Source organism: Salvelinus alpinus, chromosome 6 (genome assembly GCF_045679555.1).
Source record: "Salvelinus alpinus chromosome 6, SLU_Salpinus.1, whole genome shotgun sequence".
NCBI classification, from domain to species: domain Eukaryota; kingdom Metazoa; phylum Chordata; class Actinopteri; order Salmoniformes; family Salmonidae; genus Salvelinus; species Salvelinus alpinus.
Window position 1 is genome coordinate 24,329,504 of NC_092091.1, and position 20,260 is coordinate 24,349,763.

At 42.8% G+C, this 20,260-nt stretch overlaps 1 protein-coding gene across 1 annotated transcript in view; it reads left to right on the forward strand.

Annotated features, from left to right (window-relative positions):
- Positions 1-291: 291 nt before the first annotated feature.
- LOC139578426 (ephrin type-B receptor 1-like) overlaps positions 292-20,260 on the forward strand; it is a 166,161-nt gene continuing 146,192 nt past the window's right edge. The window contains exon 1 of the mRNA XM_071405991.1: positions 292-2,180. Coding sequence (XP_071262092.1) covers positions 2,123-2,180 — 58 coding nt within the window. The 5' untranslated portion in view covers positions 292-2,122. The remainder of the gene's footprint in view (positions 2,181-20,260) is intronic.

Sequence of the window (20,260 nt, forward strand, 5' to 3'; positions counted from 1 at the left end):
ACAGCGGGGTGTGAGGGGGAAGAGAACAGCAGGGTGTGAGGGGGCAGAGCACAGTGGCGTGTGAGGGGGCAGAGCACAGTGGCGTGTGAGGGGGCAGAGCACAGTGGTGTGTGAGGGGGCAGAGCGAGGTGTGAGGGGGAGGAACACAGTGGGGTGTGAGGGGGCAGAGAACAGCGGGGTATGAGGGGGCAGAGAACAGCGGGGTGTGAGAGGGCAGAGCACAGTGGAGTGTGAGGGGGCAGAGCACAGCAGGGTGTGAGAGGGCAGAGCACAGTGGAGTGTGAGGGGGCAGAGAACAGCGGGTGTGAGGGGGCAGAGCACAGCGGGTGTGAGGGGTTAGAACACAGTGGGGTGTGAGGGGGAAGAGCACTGGCTGTTGGCACACCCTGCCTACATTATTGTGCGGTCTGTCTGTATGCCTGGGCTGCTGAGTCACAGGCTCTTGCCTTCTCCACCCTCATTTAGGCAGACAGTAATATTAGTGTATCATTAGTGAGGTCAGCAAGTAATTGTATATTCCATGCAATGCGCAAAATTATTTAACATAAAACATGGGAAATATATGTATACATATTACATTAAATGCAACACTCTATGCATTTAGACACTATTTATTCTTATTACTCAAATTAATATAACAACATGAAATGTTCTAAATTTTTGTAAATACTTATCATATTAATTCAATTTGATTCTAGAAAATAGCAGCAAGTACATTGAAGTGGCACACAATTAATATTCATGCTGGCAACCCATTATCAAGGTGTTTGTATAGGGAAAGGGAAAGGTATAGAGGACATCAGTGGTAGAAAATGATGATTTATACTCTTATAGTTGGCTTATGGCCTGTAATTATGGAATACTCATGTTACAAACACAAATGATAATAATTGAATTACCAAGAAGAAAGTAACAAACATTCAAACTAACCAGCATTCTCAATGTTCTGTAGTGTGTGAGTAATGCACACACACACACACACACACACACACACACACACACACACACACACACACACACACACACACACACACACACACACACACACACACACACACACACACACACACACACACACACACACACACACACACACACACAAACATTATTCTCTTCCTCAGGTGAAGAAGGCTAAACGTGATTGATTGGCTGGCGAAGTGGTCTTTCCCCTGTGATCCAACCGCAGGGTCATAAGATCTCATATTATAACTACTGCACTACTACCAACATAAATCCAAACCATTTCATAGGCTAACAGTTTTCGCTTCAATGCACCCGTTCAAAATTCATATGCAGAGCCATGATGACACAGTAATGGACACAGTTGTTGGAAAATACTCTTAAATCCGCCATAGTCTCTTACAGAACATAAACCATTCATAAATCTATGAGCCTACTTAATCAACGAGTTGGTCTATCGTAAAGGAAGGCAGATATGCATTGATTCAGTCGCTGTCCTGCATGTGATGGGTTTTATTCTCATCAAATAGAGATATTACAGGTGACAATTCAGTATATCACGATGGGCTATGGAAATAACTATGCATGATAACTATGCATGTTTTATGACTATGCATAGCCATAAAACATCATGGACTGCTTAGATTTATGGAATAGGATGAGAAATAAAAGGTAAATGCAATCACATTATCTACATAGACTATTTATCACTGACATTAATCTGATTAAAAACAGCTAGCAGGTGAAACTGTGCATGCAGTACTTTCTCTGGACCACTAGTCGTTGCTCTTTCCCTGCAGTATGAGCGCAAAGGCTACATAGGGGGCTTTTCAGTAGTTTGAAAATGTTAGTAGGACTCTGAGCGGGTCCTCTGCTGGGATTGGTTTGAGATCCACTATCTTCTTTCCGTGATTGGCCAAGAGGTGTTCAAGGGGTGTGAGAAGTGGTGTGGAGGGGAGGGGGCCCAAGGTCTTTCTCGCATCCGGCTTCACCTATTCCCTTCGTGCCACAAGCCTCCAAGTATTAGGTTTTCATACACTGCGTACAGTACGGTTTGAAATGTGACTCAAAATAAGCACTGGTGGAATACTATTCTGTGGCAGCTGAAGGACTTGTGTTTACACCTTTTTGAAAGGGAGAGGAAAGGCAGACCACCTTTGCCATGCCAGTGGATTTCTTTGCGATTTTATGCGTGATTGCTACGGTTTACGCAGTGGAAGGTAAATTATAGGAGTTTCTCTTTTTTAGTTATGATATTGTATTGCTATGTGTGAGCGCGTTTGAACGCAATGTGTTACATAAACATGGTTATTGTAAGCACGTGGATGTATTATTTTCTAAAGGTATGGAAAGCTATTAGGATCTTAGATGGGATAACTTTGGAGCTGGTTCCGTGGCGCCTCTGATGGATGCAGGGCAGGCAGAGGTACCCAGGTTCGAGGGTGGGTTTTTCCTACCACTACCACCAGACGATGGTGGACTTTCACTTTTGGGTCACACATTCCCTTCAATCATACCTTCAATCATTAGACTACAAGAGGAACATTGAATCCATTTATTATTGATATATATATAGTATGTATCATCTTTTCTTTATAGGCTTCAATTGGTTAATTGTGTTCAATTAATGACCAATCATTAAATGCCGCGGGGCAATTAAATGTTAATGCAACTATCTGTAGGCCTAGTACACCAATTATTTACACCAATATGATTTGATATGACATTACCTCCCCGAAATATAGGCTAGTGGAGATGAGGGACGCGTGCTACAGCCAGTCCCCGGCACCCTGGTGAAGGATATGCAGTCAGTCAGTGCGCCATGGAATATTTCATTCGGGTCATGTTTTAGATAAGTGACAGGCATTGTACCTATAATGATTTATTTATTTGACTATATCCCCCTAAACCTCCATAAATGATGACTTCACTGAATCCCATTTTGATGTGGAGCTGTGCCTGTCAAGAAGTTAGCGAATGCTATCTGTTCGACACACTGTATTATGAGATACGTTTTCTTCAGATTTGCGGGGTTTGTTCCTCTCATGTTAACGATTGTCTGGTTTTCAAAAAAATAAAAAACTTTAATGTGGATTTTGTCTATATGGATGTTTTTGAGTAGGCTACTCTGGAAGAATCCACAGGTCGGGCTGGTCTCACCAGGTTTATTGATATACCTAGACGCTCTCAGTGAATCATCATCAGCTATGGATCTGGTAAATAGCATAGCAAACGCCAACCTGGACCCAGGGGTAGACATAACATAGTAAACTAAATATGGGACACTCCAATTAGTACAATATTTTATTTTTCAGTATAGTATGTATTAATTTGTGGATGTCCATCATCCTTTTTTTAATGTGTTACGAATTACAATTCTTATGATATGTTGCTAATTGCAATTTGAACAATATGTTACGAATTGCAATTTGTACAATATGTTCAGAATTTCATAAATGTATATGTTCGGAATTCCAATTTGTTGGGGCTAATGTTATCTAGGTGGCTAAGCTAGGAGGCTAATGTTAGCTAGGTTAGGGCAGGGGTGGGCAATTCCAGTCCTCAAGGGCCTGATTGGTGTCACAGTTTTGCCCCAGCCCCAGCTAACATACCTGACTCCAATAATCACCTAATCATGATATTCAGTTTAGAATGCAATTTGATAAAATCAGATGTGTTTGCTAGGGATGGAGTTCCCTGGCCTAGGAATTAGGTTAAAGGGTTAAGGTTAGGGTTAGGGGAAGGGTTAGCTAACATGCTAAGTAGTTTCAAAGTAGCTACAAAGTAGTAAGAAGTTGCGAAGTGGCTAATGAGCTAATATGCTAAAGTTGTCTGTGATGAGATTCAAACACATTCGCGTTGTACGCTTACTCATCCACGCGTTATTTGCCTTGACCAACTCAGTGGCCTTATGTTTAGAGTGTCCACCCTGAGATTGGAAGGTTGGGAGTTCAATCCCTGGCTGAATTGCACCAAAGTCTGTAAAAATTGGACCCATTGCGTCTCAGCTTGGCACTCCGCATTAATGAGTTTGATTGGTGGTAAGGCCCTGCGATAGACTGGCGTCCTGTTCAGGAGGGTGTATTTGTATATTAAGCTGCCTCACGCTACAGAAACAGGAGATAGGATCCTGCTCCTAAGAGCCATTCTGGCTCGTGCAAGGCTACTTACTTACTTACATCCACCCAAACCAACCACCCTACTTTTGTTTTTGCCTTAAGTAACCTTCTGTCTTTATGTAACCATACCAAATGCAACGTATCATACTAGAATGTTTGACCAAGATTACACTTACTATGTTACGCCTAGACTATGAGACCAGGCTGCCAACATGCATCAGTGGTGACGTCAATGGTGGTGACCAATGACTGTCCATTGGGAACAAATCGAATGCTCTTGTCTCGGGTTTTTAAAGGTTTCTTATAGATCAATGCACTGATATACACCATGGTTAGAAAAAACCCTGTATCAAATATTTAATCTTTGATTTGATACAATATTTCACAGCAGATTTTTGGAAAGGCTAAACGAGTGACCTACCTAACCTGTACTCAGTATGTGGACTAGGGTTGACTGGTCATATAGTGAGGCCCCTTACCATTTGCCTGGCTATGACAATAACCTGACTAATCCTTGGGCCGGACCCAATAGAGGACTGCTTAGTTCACCTATTAGTGGCCAGGCCCCATGAATGAGTTGGCCAATGTTTAGGCAGTCATTGTCATTAAATATCCACAGCTTGCTTTGACAATCTATCCATAAACAATGCATATCAGTGAATCAGTGAATTGCCCTGGCTTTGTCAATGAGCTGGCCCAAGCTTTATTTGGCCTTGTCAAGGATTGGGTATGGTGTGGCCAATCAGGCCAGTCCTTTTGTAGGACTTCCTCTAACCGATCCTCTGTGTCCTAATTAAAACTGGTGCCTGTTGCAGGCAAATTGCTGCCTAATGAACTGGTTGATTAAGTAATTAAACAAGCCTCTGTTTATGGGAAACAACTTTATAGTGATGATTGGTCCAGAGCATAACTCTCACAACCTTACAACAGTGACGGTCTCACAGGCAGTCGGTGTGGTGCTCTCTGCTTCGCTTCATTCTCTCCCTACCATACCATTGGATCTTCAATTCTCTTCTCCCTCTCTTCGTCTGTCCTTTTATTCTCCACAGTTAATTGTGTGAATATTTCAACATGTCTTCTGAATTCAGATGACACCAAAAACCCAAACAATCAAGTGCTCTGATCTAATCCGCAGTGTGTTTTAATGAGTCTTTTCCTTGTCGTCTTTCTTCATTCCTCTTTTCATCTTTTGCTCTCCTCATCCTCCCTCCTTTTCCCTTTCACTGTATCTGCATATTTCTCTCACTAACTGTCCATTTGTATTCTATTCATTTCCCTCTTTTCTCTCATGTTCCCGCTATCACCCTGTGTTTTAATGAGCTTGCATGTAAGACATTAATTATTACCTAGCCTTCAATAAATTGACAATATCCCCTAGCTTGTTAATGCTGCCTCTACTTAAAACCATAACTCCCAGGCCTAGCCTTATCTTGACTCCCTCTGAAAAACTCTAACCCTGGCCCCAAGCCTGTTGGAAAAGGGACAGAGAGGAGAGAATGAAAGAGGGAGAGAGGTGGTGAGTTAGTGAGGGATGTGGATTGTGTAAGTTACTGAGTGAGTGTCATTGGCTGTGGTGGCGGTGCTGGGGTGGCATTGGGGGCCCCTCCCTTCCTCCCTGACACAGGCTAATGAGAGAGGCCCCTGATCCTGGTTGGCTTTGGAAAGGGGGGCTTAGCATACGGGTACAGGGGCCTTATGTCCGTACAAAGAATCATTGTTATGTCTGCATGGACCTGCGCCAGGGCCTGTTTCCTCTCTCTCCTCTCTCTCTCTCTCTCTCTCTCTCTCTCTCTCTCTCTCTCTCTCTCTCTCTCTCTCTCTCTCTCTCTCTCTCTCTCTCTCTCTCTCTCTCTCTCTCTCTCTCTCTCTCTCTCTCTCTCTGTGTGTCATTCATTCATCCATTCTCCTGGTAATTAAAGTCTTCAGCAGCAGCAGCTCCCGGTGAAGGCGAACAGAGCTCCCTGTGTGCCTCACAGCCCCCCGGCTAAAAGACTAATTGGTTTTTGTTTTGATATTGTGTTTGAAGTTTGAATGTCTGTGATTATGGACTTTGCTTTGTGTTTTTTAAACATTCTATTATTACATTGAATAGTAGTCAATATACATGTTTACAAAGGGACAACAGAGGAGAGGGTTAGACCAAAGGAGGAGGAAATTAGGTAGGTAGGGTAGGTAAGAGTTGTAGGGCTTAAGTCTCCCTCTCGGTCTCTCTCTCTCTCTCTTTTTCCTTTGCCTTTATAATTGTGGACCAGGCAGGCCTAAATACGTTGGTGTTTCACGCCATCCTATTTCTGTCCTTTCCCTTTAGGCACCCTTCAAGACAAGGGTGCCTCATCTCTAATGTCATGCTAGTCCTGGTCCACAAAGGTCATAGGTCAAATGAAGGATTGCTCAGTGAATGTCCATATGACTGCAAGAGCCATAAAACTCAGAAAACAAATGCTAGAAACTATGATTCACCCAGAGCACATTATACAGCAGAATTTTATTAGCTGCTTTTCAGGAATGCTCAGGCACTGTTCTGTTCTTATATTCTATCTATGGTATCTCTGTTGAGCATGCCCTTTTCCCCTCTCATAGAAATGAGAGCAAGGGACAGCAGATTTGCGGTAGAAACAGAGGGAGGAAAAGTTTTGAACGAGGGAAAAAAGTGTGTAGGAATGTGGAAGGTGATAGAGTGAGGAAGTTGTTAATGACCTTGCTCCCCCTCTCCCCTCTTAGTCTCTGCAGTTGACGCTGACGTAAACTGAAAAAAAGCATTTTCAGGTAATTAGGTATTGATTTTTAAGAAGCAGGAGTACTGAAAAAAGAACGCAACAGCCCTCTTCTTCTCTGCCCTCCTTTCCTCTTCGATACTGGAGTGAGCAGCAGAGTTAGACTGGCTGTCAATCTTGGCTGCAGGGCCAGCCTAGTGGGAAGAGAAAGGGTTCAGCAACTAGTGATGCAAAGTCTGGTTTAGACCAAGCACCCCCACCCCCAAACATCTTCCCGTGGCTATGTATGGAATCACTCAATATTTTTTTTTTTTAAGTGTTCCCATCTGGGTGAGAGTCTATCCAGTTGCTAGTGCAGTGGAGGGCCAATCTGTACTTCTGTCTTTCCTATTTGCATTCAGATGTCTAGTAATGTAGATTAACAGGAATTAAATGATGTGTCATTGCTGTTTTAGTGGACAATGCTGATCATGTGATTTTCAGCCTGCTTGTCTTGTAAGGATAGAGACGGACTCCCTGTGGGTGTGAACATGGACTCACTTTGCCACCCAGTTCATTCCCTCATGATTCACAGCCTCGTTATTTTAATATGTGCATCAAAGTTGCAGCCCTTATTTCCTTTTTAAACCCAGGAAACAATGCCATAAAGCTGTTACGTACCTCGTGAATCTTCCTGAGTGGCCATTGTAGATCCCTATTAGAGCCTTAAATGCTTTGTTTTGGGTTTATGACCTCAGGGGTGTACTTATTTTGACTTCAGAGAGAGTGAGAGATAGAGGGAGAAGAAGGAGAGAGAAATTATAGCTGTCAGAATTCTGGCACTATTGTTGATGTCTCTTATTAGTCTGTGTATGGAACAACACAGGAGAAGAAAGACATCTGAACATTACAAATTTGAATTAACAGCCCAATCTTTGATGTATTTCTTATCCTATTGCAAATCCACAGGGCAATAGGGTGATTTGACTGTTTTGGGCACTTGGTGATCAATAAGCTATAGGGGAGATATTGGGGTGCCAATTACCTTGTTGTTAGGGTTGATTTAACAACATCAGGATAAAATGTAATTCCCTCAAGGATAGATATCACATCCACGTTTAAAATGGATTGACAGATGTGCCCTTTTTACCCCTTTTATTTTTTTATTTCACCTTTATTTAACCAGGTAGGCCAGTTGAGAACAAGTTCTCATTTACAACTGCGACCTGGCCAAGATAAAGCAAAGCAGTGCGACAAAAACAACACAGAGTTACACATTAACAAACGTACAGTCAATAACACAATAGAAAAATCTATGTACAGTGTGTGCAAATGTAGAAGAGTAGGGAGGTAGGCAATAAATAGGCCATAGAGGCTAAATAATTACAATATAGCATTAACACTGGAGTGATAGATGTGTAGATGATGATGTGCAAGTAGAGATACTGGGGTGCAAAAGAGCAAGAGGATAAATAACAATATGGGGATGAGGTAGTTGGGTGTGCTATTTACAGATTGGCTGTGTACAGGTACAGTGATCGGTAAGGTGCTCTGACAGCTGATGCTTAAAGTTAGAGAGGGAGATATAAGACTCCAGCTTCAGTGATTTTTGTAATTTGTTCCAGTCATTGGCAGCAGAGAACTGGAAGGAAAGGCGGCCAAAGGAAGTGTTGGCTTTGGGGATGACCAGGGAAAAATACTTGCTGGAGCGTGTGGTACGGGTGGGTGTTGCTATGGTGACCAGTGAGCTGAGATAAGGCAGGGCTTTACCTAGCAAAGACTTATAGATGACCTGGAGCCAGTGGGTTTGGCGACGAATATGTAGTGAGGGCCAGCCAACGAGAGCATACAGGTTGCAGTGGTAGATAGTATATGGGGCAGAAATTGGTTGAAGAGCATGTATTTAGTTTTACTAGAATTTAAAAGCAGTTGGAGGCCATGGAAGGAGTGTTGTATTTCAGTGAAACTCGTTTGGAGATTTATTAACACAGTGTCCAAAGAAGGGCCAGATGTATACAAAATGGTGTCGTCTGCGTAGAGGTGGATCAGAGAATCACCAGCAGCAAGAGCAACATCATTGATATATACAGAGAAAAGAGTCGGCCCGAGAATTGAACCCTGTGGCAACCCCATAGAGACTGCCAGAGGTCCGGACAACAGGCCCTACGATTTGACACACTGAACTCTATCTGAGAAGTAGTTAGTGAACTAGGCGAGGCGGTCATTTGAGAAACCAAGGCTGTTGAGTCTGCCGATAAGAATGCAGTGATTGACAGAGTCGAAAGCCTTGGCTGGGTCGATGAAGAGGGCTGCACAGTACTATCTTTTATCGATGGCGGTTATGCTATCGTTTAGGATCTTGAGTGTGGCTGAGGTGCACCCATGTCCAGCTCGGAAACCAGATTGCATAGTGGAGAAGGTACGGTGGTATCGAAGATTTTAGAAAGGCTGGGCAGGATATAGGTCTATAACAGTTTGGGTCTAGAGTGTCTCCCCCTCTCTTTGGGGATCTCAGATGATACGAAAGAGAGGTTGAACAGGCTAGTAATAGAGTTGCAACAATTTTGGCTGATCATTTTAGAGAGGGCCCATATTGTCTAGCCCAGCTGATTTGTAGGGGTCCAGATTTTGCAGCTCTTTCAGAACATCAGCTGTCTGGATTTGGGTGAAGAAGGGGGGGGGGGGGGTAGCGTTCCTAACTGCCTGAGTATATTGGGTCCTGACTTCCCTGAAAAGATGCATATCGCGGGGGCTATTGCAGAATGCCACAGGATGTTTTTGTGCTGGTCAAGGGCAGTCAAGTCTGGGGTGAACCAAGGGCTATCTACTGATGGGATGAGGTCAATATCCTTCCAGGATACCCGGGCCAGGTCGATTAGAAAGACCTGCTCGCTGAAGTGTTTTAGGGAGCGTTTGACAGTGATGAGGGGTGGTCGTTTGACCGCAGACCCATTACGCATGCAGGCAATGAGGCAGTGATTGCTGAGATCCTGGTTGAAGACAGCAGAGGTGTATTTAGAGGGCAAGTTGGTCAGGATGATATCTATGAGGGTGCCCATGGTTACGGATTTAGGGTTGTACCTGGTAGGTTCCTTGATAATTTGTGTGAGATTGAGGGTATCTAGTTTAGATTGTAGGACGGCCGGGGTGTTAAGCATGTCCCAGTTTAGGTCACCTAACAGTACGAACTCTGAAGATAGATGGGGGGCAATCAATTCACATATGGTGTCCAGGGCACAACTGGGGACTGAAGGGGGTCTGTAACAAGTGGCAACGGTGAGATACTTGTTTCTGGAAAGGTGGATTTTTAAAAGTAGAAGTTCGAATTGTTTGGGCACAGACCTGGATAGTATGACAGAACTCTGCAGGCTATCTCTGTAGTAGATTGCAACTCCACCCCCTTTGGCAGTTCTATCTTGTCGGAAAATGTTATAGTTAGGGATGGAAATTTCAGAATTTTTGGTGGCATTCCTAAGCCAGGATTCAGACACGGCTAGGACATCAGGGTTGGCGGAGTGTGCTAAAGCAGTGAATAAAACAAACTTAGGGAGGAGGCTTCTAATGTTAACATGCATGAAACCAAGGCTTTTATGGGTAAAGAAGTCAACAAATGAGAGCTCCTGGGGAATAGGAGTGGTGCCTGGGGCTGCAGGGCCTGGGTTAGCTTCTACATCATCAGAGTAGGAGTAGGATAAGGGTACGGCTAAAGGCTATAAGAACTGGTCGTCTAGTGTCGTTCGGAACAGAGAGTGAAAAGAGCAGATTTCTGGGCGCGGAAGAATAGATTCAAGGCATAATGTACAGAAAAGAGTATGGTACGATGTGAGTACAGTGGAACAGTAAACCTAGGTATTGAGTGACGATGAGAGAGGTTTTGTCTCTAGAGGCACCAGTTAAGCCAGGTGAGATCACCGCATGTATGGGGGGTGGAACAAAAGGGCATATTTTTGACAGGGCTAGGGGCTCTACAGTGAAATAAGACAATCACTAACCAAAACAGCAATAAACAAGGCATATTGACATTAGGTAGAGGCATGTGTAGCCGAGTGATCATAGGGTCCAGAGAGTTGCAATAGATGAGTCAGGGAGCCAATTCAGTAGTCGCTACTACGCTAGGCTAGCTGTAGACACGGCGATTCAGACAGCTAGCGGGCCGGGGCTAGCAGATGGGCCTCCGGTGACGTAGCTAGTTACCTGGCTAGCTTCTGATGGGGGTTCCGGTTCTAAAGTATAAAGATAGCAGATCCGAACCACATTGGGTGAGGCGGGTTGCAGGAGAGTACATTCAGTCTGTAGATGGAAAGTGAGATTCAAATATATATATACAAAATATATACGAAGAAAACAATAAATACACGGGACAGGACGGGACAAGACAAAAAAAAAACGTCCGACTGCTGCGCCATCTTGGATCCCTGCCTCTCAACATGCAACATCACTCATGTTTAATACATGTTCGTTATAGTCCTATCATTCCTCATTTAACTGACAGCTGACCTCACCAAGGGCACTGCTTCCTGCTTATAATTATGTGTGACATTAGTTCTTATTCATGAGGAGAGGTCATCACTCATTTACTCTATCACTTCAACATCCACTGCATGATGTGGTTGAAAAACATGGTTAGAAGAATTGAGCTGTCTTGATTTCACACCTAGGGCTGTGACGGTCATGGCATTTTGGATGACGGTTATTTGTTAGTCAAATGACCACGGTCACCATAATATCGTTGAAATAGCAACAACAACAAAAAATCGGTATACAATTAATGTGCACATTTTCTCCTCTCCTCCGCTCCTAACTGTCACAGATTGTGTCCTGTTTTGGTAGTCCATTCAGTAGGTGCATGTACAGTATTTCATGATACTGGAACAAGGAGCAACAAAGTTTCATCACGTTGTTAAAGTCCATGTTACCACAGAAACGGACTCAACCACATGTCAGCTGCAGCCATCTTCAGTCAGCTGTTTGTTCCACAACACAAAATTCGAATACTGGCTAGTTTTGCCTCCTCTCGTCTCTCCTTATATCGTCTGTTAGATGTGAATCAGTCTTACTTTTACTTGACTGCTTTTGGGTAAAGTTTGCTGACTCATAAAAAACGTTTAAAAAAAACTGTTATGACTTGTATTTTATTTTCATGATGGTCTTCATCCCTATTGGTCGGTTACGCGATTATACAATTACCGTGCCAGCACAATATCACACCCAAGAGCACACAACACCAGTTAGTGTGTGGAGTTATAGACTGAAGCCTACTTTCTTTCTCTGACTTATTTTTGTCAGTGTACACCTTACTGCAGTTGAATGCAATACAAAAACAAAGACCATCCAGAAGATGAAGTCCCTTTGCTGATGTTTTTCTGCACCGAGAAATAGAAAACACCGGTAGAGACAAAAGCGATCTGAAGAGCTGAACCACCCAACCTCCCTCTGCAATTTGCATAGCGAACATGATTTGATGGCTTTGATTTCAAAATAGATGATTGCGTTTGAAGAACAAAAGGCAAATGGGCATTTTAAAGAAAGGGTTCTTTGTTTCTAGCATGAAGCAACTTCAGTACTCTTTTTCTTTTTGGTCTTTTAATATACTTATTAATGTGCTGGGTAAGCAGTGCTAGCCAACTGTCACCAGCATGCTACACAGAAAGCATGATGTGTGCTCCGTTAGAAATGTTTAAACGTGGCATTTATGACAGAATACTAATGCATTACATTTTATGGAAAAGTTAATTTACGCTTCATTTCACACCGTATTTTGAAACATAATAGCTCTCCCACAGAGTCAGGGACAAAGACAAACGTTGATTTTTATGAATGTCAAATGCACCACCAGAACTCAACGGCCTTTTCACAAGCACTGTGTGAGTTGGTTGAGAAAATGGGCCTCAGATTTGCCCATGTACTTTGAGGTTTCTATAAGGTCTGGGCCCTCTCCCTTGCAGCAGGGAGGGACATCACTCCTCCTAGGTTCCTGCCTCATCTGTTCCTTGTCCACTGACACAGGAGCATTAGCTGACATAATGGGGAATTATTATTGGAAGAGCAGATACACTATTTAAGGGCAGGCAGTGTACCAGCCACCTAAGGAGTCTCTCTCTGGGCATATGGCTCCATAAGCAGACATGATGGATGTTTCAGGAGGATTATCCCACCAGGGAAGACAGATAGTGAAAGGCAACTAAAGAGAGAGGGAGGACTGTGAAAAGCGTGAAAGCATGGAAAATGACATACTCAAGAGTGTACGCCCATCTGAGGTAATGGAGGTTTTTAGAATAGCAAAGTTGCACTGGCTGTGAGTGTGTGTGTCAGAAAGTGTTGGCTGATCCAATTAATGATAATGACCTTTCCATATCTGTTTATGCAGGGGCATGACAGTATGATGGATGGATGGATAGATGGATGAATTAATACAAATGAGTGCTAAAATCACTTCCTCCTTAAGGACAAAAATAAAGCCTTCTTTAGCCCACCAATCTGACATGTCATACATTCTTAGAAATAAGGATTCCAAAATGGTTCCTTGGCTGTCCCCATAGGATAGCTCTTTTTGGTTCCAGGTAGAACCCTTTTTGGTTCCAGGTAGAACCATTTTGGCTTCCTTGTAGAACCCAATGTGGGAAGGGTTCTACATGGAACCCAAGATGGTTCCTCTTGGAAGCAAAAGGGTTCAACCTGAAACCAAAAATGGTTCTCATATGGGGACAGACAAAGTGTGTCATATGACCATGTGATTTTAGTCACTGCTAGAGGTGGTTGAGCGGTTGGACCACAGTCTGGAACTATGTTTATGTGTGGTAGTGGTGGTGAATGTTACAGTGCTTAGACTGTACAATCATACTTAAAGGGGATCAGTCACTTTTAAGTGGGATATGATATGGACTGGACATGTGTTTTTGAAGTTAAGCATATGGTCCTGACAGGTAGATTTATTGATATGGACGGGAACACATTGTTCAGGAGAGCAGCCTAAGCCTACCGGTAATTGAAACCATGTGTAGCCCTACTCTCTGTAACCCAGCATTAACAACCCTACAGCTACCCTAATCCAACCCAGGGCTATAAAGTTACAGGAACACTACTAACACCAACTCTGGTGAATAACCTTTCTTAGAACGCAGGCGGAGGAAAGTCAAGTAAAAGAGAACAGGAAGGAAAGAGAGGTTGATTAAAAGAGAATGAGGTGCTAAGAGGGTGCAGTCATTCTTTTTTGCAACACCTGTCTCTGTGGCAAGAATTGGTATTTGCATATTTTAGTTATGGCTATTACATTGCTCATTAGCTGTGGTGGATTTGTTGCTTATTCTGACGTGCAGCCACTTTTCAGCCCCCAGGTTTGTTATCTTGCTTATTATCAAATTTTCCACAGTGCGTCCATGGATATGGACGAGGGTGAAAAGCATTGACTCTGGAACTTTACTTTCTTGTGAGGCTGTGATCAGGGATGACAATCATACACCATTCTCTCCTCTTCTTATACTCTGAGTCAGAGAGAGTGAGTTCTCTGTGACAGGACACATCACCTGACAACTGACGGACACAACTCCCCCTGAGAAGCATTCACACTGAACCTTAGCCCAGGGGTAAGAGCCTCGTTAGCCCTGGGCTAAGGGAGATTTTAGCCCGGGGCTAAGCGAGTGTTCACACTTGCACATTCTAAAGTGGGCTAGCACAAACCTTATCCCAGGGCTAACTGGCCCTGCTTCAGAGTATGGTTATCACTGACTTTTCGAGGATAGCCCCAGAAACATAGTGCCAAAATAGCCAGTGTGAAACGGAGTCAAGAACAACGCATCACATTTTCACTGTCCAATCACAAAACCTGCACTTTCACTTCATTTGCATTTGCTTGTGATGTGTCTTGGATGCATTCTGCACACTATATTATTAAGTACATTCATGCAATTTCATTCTCCCAACTGAGGACAAAAACTTGACAAAAAAACATTAGTTGCTATGGCTAACATAAACAGTTGTCTTCTCACTTAGCTAGCCAACTGAAGCCACATCCTCTACAGCTGGAAGGGCAGCAAACACTGTTTTCATAGCTTTTCTATAGAAATGTATTTGGATATAGCTATCCATGATAATAATATTGTTGCATATTTTGCCTGGATCAGAAAAGTTGATGTCTTGTCCTTGCACAGCATTTGCTGTACAGGGCCGATATCGCATGTCAAAGTGAAACATTGTTTCCGAGGTCAGACAGGCAGACAGCAAAGTTTATACAAACCATCACTGTTGGAAATGAAATGCTAGGCTAGAAGCAGGAGGAAATAATGGGTTAATAAATGCCTTATTGCTTATAACATTGGTCACGTGGCAGAGATAGAATGTTGGTCACATGTGTGTTTGTCCATTAGCCCAGGGTTTTGAAATACAACTGTGAATCCTTAGCCCAGGTCTAAAGCTTTTCCCAGGGTCAACACGTGCTTGTGTAAACACAGAAGAAGCTAGCCCAGGTCCAAAGCTTTTCCCAGGGTCAACACGTGCTTGTGTAAACACAGAAGAAGCTAGCCCAGGTCTAAAGCTTTTCCCAGGGTCAACACGTGCTTGTGTAAACACAGAAGAAGCTAGCCCAGGTCTAAAGCTTTTCCCAGGGTCAACACGTGCTTGTGTAAACACAGAAGAAGCTAGCCCAAGTCTAAAGCTTTTCCCAGGGTCAACACGTGCTTGTGTAAACACAGAAGAAGCTAGCCCAGGTCTAAAGCTTTTCCCAGGGTCAACACGTGCTTGTGTAAACACAGAAGAAGCTAGCCCAGGTCTAAAGCTTTTCCCAGGGTCAACACGTGCTTGTGTAAACACAGAAGAAGCTAGCCCAGGTCTAAAGCTTTTCCCAGGGTCAACACGTGCTTGTGTAAACACAGAAGAAGCTAGCCCAGGTCTAAAGCTTTTCCCAGGGCAGGGTTAACACGTGCTTGTGTAAACACAGAAGAAGCTAGCCCAGGGCCAGTCTTAGCATGGAGCTAAGAATGCAGTGTGAACAGGCCTTTTTATGACCAAATTTTAGTTACAGTGGCTACGATATTAAATAGATCAGATTTTTGTACTCCAGTAAAAAGGAATAAGACACATTTGACCTCAAACCAGGACCAGGTTTCTTCTCCCCTACCAGGATGTGATTGACAGACGAATGTAACTGTCTTTAAAGTCTTTAACAAGCACGTAAAACCAATGGTGACTTTTTATAAAACCTTCTCCATGACTGCTGTTGAGCACATGTTTTGACTGTCTTCAACCTCATTGTCAAAAGTCTATTAATTCATCCTTCTTATCTCGTTTCACACGTTTTCAACATTTATAGAGTGATAAATAAAGAGTTTATTAAGAAAAACTAAAAAGTTATAAAAATATCCAGCATTATGTTGTAAACAACAAAGAAAGAAGCAAGAAATGAGCTGCCATAATTTTTTACTAGAATAGCCTGTAGCAGAAGACGAGCAAAATAACTTGTTTACACAGACCCAAAAATCTATCACATTTTTCTGCTGGCGGACCAGAGACGAGCAGTAGGACACTCAACACGGATTTCATCTCACCATAGCAACATCTCTTCAATCTTGTTAAAAAAACTATTAACCCCCCCCCCCCAACACACACACACACTCACACTCAATGTGTTGGTTTGTGTATGAGATACTGTATAAATGTGTTTGCAGTTGCAATTGTGATTGCAGTTTGTTTGGGGTGTGTATGTAATCTGTTTGTGCTTTTTCTGTAGGGATGTATGTATCTGTAAATCTATGACTATGTTGTGGAGCTCAGTCAGTGACAGTGGCTCTGTTGTCTCTGGGAAGAGCTCATTCAGGTTTAAATCACTGGACAGGCACGTCTTTGGCACAATGCCCAACCTTTCTGATTTACACAGATGTGAGGGGATAGGCCCTACAATCAGAAAGCCATTCACAAAATCTATGGCAACAAGAGTCTTGCTTTCAGTCACCAGCGACAGACATTTTTACCCACTGTCATTTTTTCCCCTAACTCAGACAGCACACACACACACACCGACACACACATACCGACAGACACACACACACCGACACACACATACCGACACACACACACACACACACACACACACACACACACACACACACACACACACACACACACACACACACACACACACACACACACACACACACACACACACACACACACACACACACACACACACACACACACACACACCTTCCCTTAGCCCACTGTCTGCCAAGAGGAAGATATTACAGCCAATAAAACATAGCTCCTTGGCCATGGTCCCAGCCTGCTGAACCACCAGCGTAGTTCTTCCCTTGCGGTCATAGAGCTCAATGGTGTCTGATAGCGGAGCGACCTGAAGCTAAGAGGGGAGATGCCTCCATTCAGCCCACTGCTAAGGGAGGCTGTGTTTATAAATCTACATATTCTACAAGTCTCAGGCCCAGTGGCTTCATGGAAGGACATGGACTGAATATTGCCATTTTCTTACTACTGTAGGCCTGCTATGTTCGCACAAAATGAGAGTTGCGTTGTGCCCTCACCTATGTGTTCTTCTCTGATAGTTTGAGCCTGCTCGCAGCTAATTACTCGTGGGTACATACACTACACAGTCATTTCCTTTTTCCCTTCCTCTCATTTTTTATCTGTCTTTTATTTCAAATGTTCATTTCCAAGACACACACATACATACAAAAGGATTCTTTCCCCTTTTCACTGCACTCCCAGGACGATTACTTGAGATCAGGGCAATTACCTGGGAAAACGGAAAGCAATTTGCTTCGCTTGGCAAAAACTCATCACAGATTGCTTCTGTACCTGGTCCCCTTCGACATTCATTAAGATGCTGCTGAACTTTGGGGAGCCCTGGTAACTGAAAGCAATTCCAGCCATCTCAGCAAGCTGTTGAATGAAATGGAGGGCATGGTTTTTGGGAGAGGAGGGGAAAATGGACAGAGATGGATTTTTTTTTTAAAGCTATTAAAACAAGCTTGCTTTTAGCACTGGCCAATTGTGACTTTAAAACAAGACTCACAGCTGTAATCACTGCCAAATGTGATTCTAACATGTATTAACTCAGGGGGTTGAATACTTATCTAATCAAGATATTAGTGTTTCATTTTTCATATATATATATTGTTTTATTACAAATGTTAGAATTTTTCTTCCACTTTGACAGAGTATTTTGTGTAAATCTTTGGCCAAAAAATGACAATTAAATCCATTTGAATCCCACTTTGTAACACAACAAAATGTGGAAAAAGACAAGGGATGTGAATACTTTCTGAAGGTACTGTAGCTTGTCCCAAAAATGTGGTCTCTTGGCACAATTTACCCCGTGTATGGGGTACTTTGAGCCACGGGACAGGGTAAGTTAAGCCGCCTATACAGTACATTTCTGTACTTAATGAAATATTACTACTGCCTTTTTAAAACCATGTCTATCTTTATTTCCCAAACACAGTTCAATACAACCACAATCACGTTTGTCTTTTAACAACTTCAAGCATCTTTTAACACAGGCTTAACACCTAACAAACACTTTGTACTTTTTAAAACACTTTTAACCTAGGCCAGGCCATGTTGTTACCTCATATCCCAGCGATGCCTTGCATTACACCTAGGAAGAAAACACTTCAATTTGCTTAACTTGCCATCTGCTCAACCATTGGCTCAACCATTGACTCCACTTACCGCATGGAAAACTTTTTGACTATATTAGCCCACACAGCTACAAGGATGCACATTCATGCTAGGTTAAGTACAGTTGAAGTCGGAAGTTTACATACACTTAGGTTGGAGTCATTAAAACTCGTTTTTCAACCACTCCACAAATTTCTTGTTAACAAACTATAGTTTTGGCAAGTCGGTTAGGACATCTACTTTGTGCATGACACAAGTAATTTTTCCAATAATTGTTTACAGACAGATTATTTCACTTATAATTCACTGTATGACAATTCCAGTGGGTCAGAAGTTTACATAGTTGACTGTGCCTTTCAACAGCTTGGAAAATTCCAGAAAATTATGTCATGGCTTTAGAAGCTTCTGATAGGCGAATTGACATCATTTGAGTCAATTGGAGGTGTACCTGTGGATGTATTCAAGGCCTACCTTCAAACTCAGTCCCTCTTTGGTTGACATCATGGGAAAATCAAAAGAAATCAGCCAAGACCTCAGAAAAAAACATTTTAGACCTCCACAAGTCTGGTTCATCCTTGAGAGCAATTTCCAAACGCCTGAAGGTACCACGTTCATCTATACAACTAATTGTACACAAATATAAACACCATGGGACCACGCAGCCGTCATACCGCTCAGGAAGGAGACGCGTTCTGTCTCCTAGAGATGAATGTACTTTGGTGCAAAAAGTGAAAATCAATCCCAGAACAACAGCAAAGAACCTTGAGAAAATGCTAGAGGAAACAGGTACACAAGTATCTATATCCACAGTAAAACGAGTCCTATATCGACATAACCTGAAAGATCGCTCAGCAACGAAGAAGCCACTGCTACAAAACCGCCATAAAAAAGCCAGACTACGGTTTGCAACTGCACATGGGGACAAAGATTGTACTTTTTGGAGAAATGTCCTCTGGTCTGATGAAACAAAAATAGAACTGTTTGGCTGTAATGACCATCGTTATGTTTGGAGGAAAAAGGGGTATGCTTGCAAGTCGAAGAACTCCATCCCAACCGTGAAGCACGGGGATGGAAGCATCATGTTGTGGGGATGCTATGCTGCAGGAGGGACTGGTGCACTTCACAAAATAGATGGCATCATGAGGATGGAAAATTCTGTGGATATATTGAAGCAACATCTCAAGACATCAGTCAGGAAGTTAAAGCTTGGTCACAAATTGGTCTTCCAAATGGACAATGACCCCAACCATACTTCCAAAGTTGTGGCAAAATGGCTTAAGGACAACAAAGTCAAGGTATTGGAGTGGCCTTCACAAATCCCTGACCTCAATCCTATAGAACATTTGTGACAAAACTGAAAAAGCGTGTGCGAGCAAGGAGGCCTACAAACCTGACTCAGTTACACCAGCTCTGTCAGGAGGAATGGGCCAAAATTCACCCAACTTATTGTGGGCTACACAAAACATTTGACCCAAGTTAAACAATTTAAAGGCAATGCTACCAAATACTATTTGAGTGTATGTAAACTTTTGACCCCTTTCTTTGGTTTAGATGCAATCATCATGAAACCTCAAATTAATTAATTGTTAAACTTAGTGAAAATCTGTTTTTTGAAACTTACTTACCATTTTTTCCCCATGTGGTTTCTTCCATCACAGACTCCATGAAATGTGGACCTCTTCCTAAATATTTGGTCAAATGATACATTTGTGTATGGTTTCCTAGAAACAAGGGTCCTCAAATTACCCCTTTGGCTCAACTTACCCCACCTTCCCCTACTATTGGACTACTGTGATATTAGTGTATCAGATGCTGCAGTGTGTTTTGTTGTGGAAGCCCTGAGCTGATGCTGCTGCCACAAGG